Raw genomic sequence first — 6,174 nt, forward strand, 5'->3', positions numbered from 1 at the left:
GATGTCCCAGCTGGGTGCAGAGATAGGCGGGCCAGCAAAGAGATGAGAAACATGGCCCTGGGGTGCCTGGCCGGCCTGGTCGGGGGACCTTGATGTCAGGACTGTGAGCTGGAATTCCATGTTGGGTGTAGAGAGGACATAAACGTAAAACCTTTAACAAATAATAAATGGATGAACTAAGACAGCGTGACGTGGAAGGGGAGTGCTCGCTTCAGGACAAACCTCAGAGCGGACCACGTCTAGCCTGCGACCTGTTCTTGATGGCCCCGCTCGCACTCCCGGGCCCAGATGACGGGGTCCCCCACGAGGGACGGTCCCGCCCGAGTGGGAGTGGGCCTCCTTCCCCGTAAGGCCCGTGCCTCCCCTCGTTCTGCAGGACAGAAGAGCCGGGAAGGCACGAGCTCGGGGGGATCAGCATAAACCTCGGCGGTGGTCCTTCCCGATCCCGGGAGCCAGAACTCGGCCTCCTTTTGGGACCCGACGTCCTAAAGAAGCCCGTGTGGTCAGTGGCTCGGATGCAGGGCGGAGGCCGACGGAGAATCAGGAAGAGCAAGGTGGGGGGGGGGGGGGTGGGACCAGAAGCTGAAGGAGAGGGGGACAGCTGTCAGCATCGGGAGCCTTCGCGGGGACCCGGCGTCCTTTCCCAGGAGGGGCCCCCCTCTGTAGGGTGCTTCCCGCCGCCCCGCGCTCCCCGTGGGCACCCGCAGGCGCATCCCCGGGCCTCCAGCGCCTCTGCAGCCGTGGTCTGGAGCGTCCTCCGTGTGTCCTACCGGGGACCCCAGCGTCACGTCTGTAACCGTCCGGCTGCTGTCTGACAACAGTCGGGGGATTCCGACGTTTGTTGGGTTTGGGGTGTGTGCCTGTCTGTCGCCGTGCCGCGATCTGATCCTCGGGCCGCGTCGTCCTGACGCCGAAACGGTTGAAACACCATCATTTCTGGTGCTGGCGCTGGGCGGCTAGCTGGGTTCTCCCGGCCGACCCGGGCCACCTCGTGCCGTCCCGTGCCGTCCCGTCCCGCCGGGGGGTCAGCTGAGCTGGAAGGTCCGGCTCGGCCACATTCCCGTGGGTGGCAGCGGGTCCCCGCCGAGCGCCGGCCGCTTCTCTTCTCCCCGATGCCTCTCCAGCGGGGAGCCAGACCTCGGGGCCGCCCTGGGGGGAGCTCCTGAGGGGCCGGCTGCCCGTGGGGGGAGCCCTGGGGCTGCCTGTGTGTGTGTGTGTGGGAGTCGGGGTGGGGACGGGGCCGGGGTCCCTCGGTCCCCTGCGCTGCCTGCCCCCAGGCCGAGCCCCGCGCTCACCCAGCCCCTACTCTCCAGGGCGTGCAGGGTGCCCTCCGCACTCTGGTGCGAGGGATCCAGCAGCACCGGGTGTGCACGCTGAGCCCGCCCGGTGAGGGTGGCCCAGGTGTGAGAGCTGCAAGGGCCTGCTGTCCTGACGTCCGCTCCGGGGCCACGCTGACCGCCCCGCGGGCCCTCTGTGCCCCAGGCGCACAGGCCCGGGGCGGGGAGGGGAGGAAGCGCCCCGGAGCCCGGGCAGCCCAGGCCCCCTGGACAGAGGGGGCACAGACCTCCCAGGGCGCTTAGCACAGACCCTGGTGACCTGAGGCTCCCCGGCTGTCACTCTGTCCCAGGCCCGTCCTGGCCGCGGGCGCAGGCTGAGTCGCAGTAGAGTCTGCGGGGTCCTGACCCTGGCGTCTGGCCGCCCCGGGAAGGCACGTGGGGACGTCAGCTGTGTGTGCCTGGCGGCGCCCCCGCAGGGGCTGGTCGGGGCCTGGGCGGCGCCCCCTCCTCCTCTCTGGGGGTGTCTCCGCACCCCGTGCACAGAGCTCCGGGAGACGCAGAAACGAGCCGGCCGTGCCCTCTCACACAACAACACTTTATTGAACTTGCAACAGCAAACAGGGGCTCAGAGCCGAGGGTGCGCGCCTTCCCCTGGGAGACCTTCCTGTCCTTAGAGGAAAGCGGGAATCCCACAGGGGTGCGGGTGCTGGAGTCCCCCGCCTGGGAGCCTGTGCGGACTCGACTCCGGGTGGGGGCGCGTGTCCTGAGGTCGGGGCGGTGAGAGGCGGTTCTGGGGGCGGCAGGGCTGACGTGGACCTGCGGCCCATGGGCTCCTGCGCTGGGTCCCCGCAGGGCAGCTGGACCCCGGCCTCGGGCCCCCTGGGGCCGGGTGACTGACTGCTGGAGCCCCAGCGCGTGGAGGAGCCTGCCTCCTGGTGTGGGTGTGGGTGTGGGTGTGGGTGGGGGTGGGGGTGTGGGTGGGGCCCACGGGCCTGCCCCCGCTGCCCTGCCCTGGGGTGTCCCGGGATCCCCAGGGCTGCCCTAGGTCAGCGACCTGGATCTGTGGGGCACGCCCAGGGCCCAGGAGGCCACATCCTGCTGTGAGAGGGCTCGTTCGGCCCGGGGCCAGAACGCAGGCCTGGCCAGGGCCCCGGGGCGCTGGATCCCATTAGCGCTGGGCCTGGGGCAGGCGCTCGAGTCGCCCCTGCCCCCACAGAGCCCGGGGCCAGGCCAGCCCAGGTCCCTCTGGGTCAGGGGCTGGTGTCCCGTGCGGGGGGTGCCGCCCTCCGGGAGGGACAGCGAGACGAGGCAGGGCACGGTGACGGCGGGCCGGAGCCTCCGGGCCCCCGCCCTCACCGCCACGCTCTGCCCCCGAGGCCCGCGAGCATCGAGCTGCCCCGTGGACGCGGGGGGCAGAGGGTCCCGGGCCTGTGCGGGGCCTCGGGGCAGCGGGCTCAGCGCCGCCCTGGCTCTGCCCTGGCTGTGCCCGTCACTGCCCAGCGAGGGGCACGAGCTGCAGTGGCCGCGGGGCAGGAAGGGTGTCCTGGGCCCGACAGCGTCATCCCTAGGGGGCTGGGGGGACCGCGTGATGGGAGTCCCGGGGGTGCTCCAGGGCCCGGTCCGTCGCGGGGCCTCTGGGGTGGCCCAGGCAGGTGCCGAATGGAAGGAGACCCCGTTTTCTGTCTTGAAGCCCGCCGTGTCCCGGGGCCGCCTGCCTGCACCGCCTTGTTGCCCCGGGAGGGTGGGGAGGGAGTTCCACCGCTGGGGCTGGGGGGCAAGTTGGACCATGGCCTGGCCGGGAGGGGGTCCGGGCGGCTCAGGCCGGGCGGCTGGGCCCGGGGAGGCCGGCTCCTCCACCCTGGGCGGTGGCTCAGAGGCCGGAGAAGGGAGGAGAGGCCCGGGCGCCGGGGACACTGGCTCCAGGCCCAGGGGCCTCGTGGGGAACTCCTCAGGTCCCGCTGGAAAGAGGCCGACGGGGTCAGCGTCTCCAGCAGGCTGTGTGTCCCCCGCTGGGGGCCCCGGGGGTCCTCACGGCTCCCGCGTGACCCCCCGGCCTGACCCTGTGCTCAGCCCCCCACACTGCTGCCCGGGCCCTGCAGTGGGTACCCGCCCGCCCAGCCCTGGCCTGGGGTCCCCGAGGCTGGAGCAGAAGAGGAGAGCCCCAGAGATGAGGACGGGGGCCCCGGGGGCTCTGTCCCCTGTGGGCGGCCCCAGCAGGCCGAGTCGGGAGGGGCCGGGGCCCTGAGCCCACCTGGCGGGGGCAGGTCGCACCGCATCCTGCGGAGCTGGGTCATGGAGGCCCGAAGGTGCCTGAGCACGGCCTCGTCCTCCAGGGCCCAGGGCTGGGCCAGAGAGTCCTGGAGGAACTCCCGGAGCCCTTCCAGGGGCAGCTTCAGGAGGCGCTCTGGGCGGTGGGCGAGAGTCAGACCCAGAGGGCCCCGCCCTGGGGCCCCCGGGGCCCCCAGGCCAGCGGCTGGGGTCCCGCTGTGCCCAGGAGCGCCGCGGGCAGTGCGCTGGCCGGGGTGGCCCCTGCCCGCTGCTCCACTCGGGGAGCCCCGCTGCACCCGCCTGCCCCGCCGTCCCCCCGCCCCAGGTCTGGGTGCTGCTCAGAGCCCAGGGTCACCGCCCCTGCCCCCCGCCCCCGGCACACCTGGGCTCCCGGGGGCTCACTTACTCCTGTGCACCTTGAGGATGGTATAGGCCATGGCCGTGAGCACCCTCTCCCCATCCAACACGTAGGCATCCCACAGCTTCAGGGTGAGCGAGAAGGGGGTCTAGGGGGACGGCGGGGTGGGAGGAGCGGCCTGAGCAGGGCCCCTGGGGGGCTCGGCTGGGGCTAGGCTAGGCCTGCCATCTGGCCCCCGGCTGCCTCCGACGAGGCCCCGCAGCGCCCCCCCCCCCCGGCCCCCGCCCCCCGCCTCCCCGTGCGTGCCCTCCTCCCAGGGAGATCAGGGACTCCCGGCCGCTCCGGGTTCCGACCCCGGCCAGCACCTCCCGCACCCCTGGGGGCACAGACTCTGCCCGCACTTGACGACACCACGCCTCGAGAGGACCCCAGGCTGGCCGCCCGATGGGCCGAGGGCCCGTCCACACCCCGGGCTGACCCGGCCTCCCCCGGGGGAGCTGAGGCAGAGACGGGCCGCCCCCCGGGACCTCGTCCAGGGACCCTCTGGGCTTCTCCAGGACGGGCTGGGCTGCGAGCCTCAGCCTCAGCCTCAGGACCCCGGGGTCGGGCCTGGCTCGTCTGGAGGGTGGGGCTGAGCTGGGCCCTCCCCGGGGGCAGGGGGCAGGTCCGGGAGCGGGGGTCCCGGGGGGGGGGCCTCACCCGGCCGAGGAAGCACTGGAGAAACCATTTGGGGCTGTAGATGCCGGTGGACATCTGCTCCTCGTCCTGGCGGGAGGGCAGGGGGTGCTCAGGCCCCACGCCGCGGCCCCTGGAGCCGGGTGGACGCGCTCCCCACGGCCCAGCCCAGCCCCGAGGGCGCCCCCGGGCCCCAGGGGGAGGAACGTGACCCCAACTCTGGGCAGCTCGGAGGGAGGGCCATGCCCCCCACCCCCTGCCCCGGGCTCCGGGGACGGAGCCTCAGGAGCTCCCACTCGCCCCCACTCGCCATGTGCTTCCTCAGGTCCGGGAGAGCTCTTTGGAGGACCCGCTCGTGATGTCTCTGGAACCTGAGGAGCTTCGGGAAGCCCGGGACGAAGAAGCCTGAGAAGGCCCCAGGCCCCCACGGTCAGGGCCTCCTCCTGCACCAGGCGGGGTGGGGGGTGTCGGGGCAGGGGCCTCCCCGCCACGCCCTGACCCCCGTGTGCCCACCGCCCTCGGAGCCCTGGCTGGATCCGCTCTTCCCAGAGGGCAGGGCCTGCCTCCCAGGCCGGGGGCGCGGGGCCCGGGGACCCTCGTCCTCACAGAGACCCCGCGGGGCGTGGGCTGGGGGCTGAGGACCGGGCCCGGCTGACCCAGCACCCTCTCTCCTGCGGGGGCCGCCGCGGGGACAGGCGGGTCCCCAGCCCCGAGGGGCAGCGGGTGCAGGCCACGGGGAGGGTGATGGGCGTGCACGGCCCTCTGCTGTGGGGCTTGGGAGTGAGGCTGGGGGCCCCCGGGAGGGGGAGACGCTGCCCCCTGGGCCCCGTGTGGCCGTGGGCTGGCAGGGGGGCCTGGGGGACAAGCCGGCAGCCCGGCGGGAGGCTGGGGGAGCAACGGGAGTGCGTGCCTGGCCTGCAGACGGTGGGGCGGGTGGCCGTGGCTCCGGGACCCCGAGGCCACCGGGGAGGCGGGGCCCTTGCCCGTGGGGGGGCGAGCTGGGGGGTCCCCGCCTGCCCCCCGGTGCAGCAGCCTGCAGGGAGGCCCTCCTGAGCTCCCCGGCGGGCCCCTACCGTGCATGGAGTGCCGGTCGCCCACCATCAGCTGGGCCAGCGCCCAGAAGGCGTCCTCCTCGGGGAGGAACATGAGGAGGACGGCCGCGATCTCGCTCATGCCCTGGCAGTAGCCCACCTCCTGCAAGAGCCAGAGCCCCACGGAGGGCGTGCGCCCCGAGGCCCCCTCTGAGCCCTCCCCGCGGGCGTCAGGCTCCCCCGGCTCCCTCCCAGCCCGGGCTCCCGGAGGGGGCTCCCAGAGGGCGGGGGAGCAGGTGAGGGCCACCCGGACCAGCTGGGGCGCGAGCACCCCGGGCCCCGCTACCGAGCCCTGCGGCCGCCGTGCCACGACCCCCGTCATCAGGCCAGCAGGAGGGGCCTCCGTGAGCTGTGCCAGGCTGTAGGGGACCCGCCAGGTCTGGAGACCCCCCAGAGGGCAGGTCGGCGGGGGGGGGGGGGGGGGGCCTGACTGTGGCCCCTGGCAGGTCCCACGAGGGGAGCTGGGCCAGGACACCCCGCGGGGCCGGGGAGCGTGTGAGCTGGG

At 73.9% G+C, this 6,174-nt stretch overlaps 1 protein-coding gene across 1 annotated transcript; it reads right to left on the reverse strand.

Annotated features, from left to right (window-relative positions):
- Positions 1-2,251: 2,251 nt before the first annotated feature.
- Positions 2,252-6,046, reverse strand: LOC121496629 (USP6 N-terminal-like protein). The gene is made up of 6 exons (XM_041765105.1): positions 5,652-6,046; positions 4,889-4,983; positions 4,603-4,668; positions 3,952-4,051; positions 3,529-3,681; positions 2,252-3,235 (listed from the first exon to the last, which is right to left on the reverse strand). Exons 1-6 carry the CDS (start codon positions 5,989-5,991, stop codon positions 2,319-2,321), a joined length of 1,671 nt encoding a protein of 556 aa, XP_041621039.1. The 5' UTR covers positions 5,992-6,046; the 3' UTR covers positions 2,252-2,318.
- Between the last annotated feature and the right edge of the window lie 128 nt (positions 6,047-6,174).

Source organism: Vulpes lagopus, chromosome 8, assembly GCF_018345385.1.
Source record: "Vulpes lagopus strain Blue_001 chromosome 8, ASM1834538v1, whole genome shotgun sequence".
In the NCBI taxonomy this organism is placed as follows: Eukaryota; Metazoa; Chordata; class Mammalia; order Carnivora; family Canidae; genus Vulpes; species Vulpes lagopus.

Coding starts and splice junctions, on each gene's coding strand:
- LOC121496629 (XM_041765105.1), bottom strand. CDS start 5,991: ATGACGGGGGTCGTGGCACGGCGGCCGCAGGGCTCGGTAGCGGGGCCC. Junction 4,984..5,651: donor CGACCGGCACTCCATGCACG/GTAGGGGCCCGC, acceptor GGGCCTTCTCAG/GCTTCTTCGTCCCGGGCTTC. Junction 3,682..3,951: donor CATCCTCAAGGTGCACAGGA/GTAAGTGAGCCC, acceptor CCCACCGCCCAG/AGCGCCTCCTGAAGCTGCCC.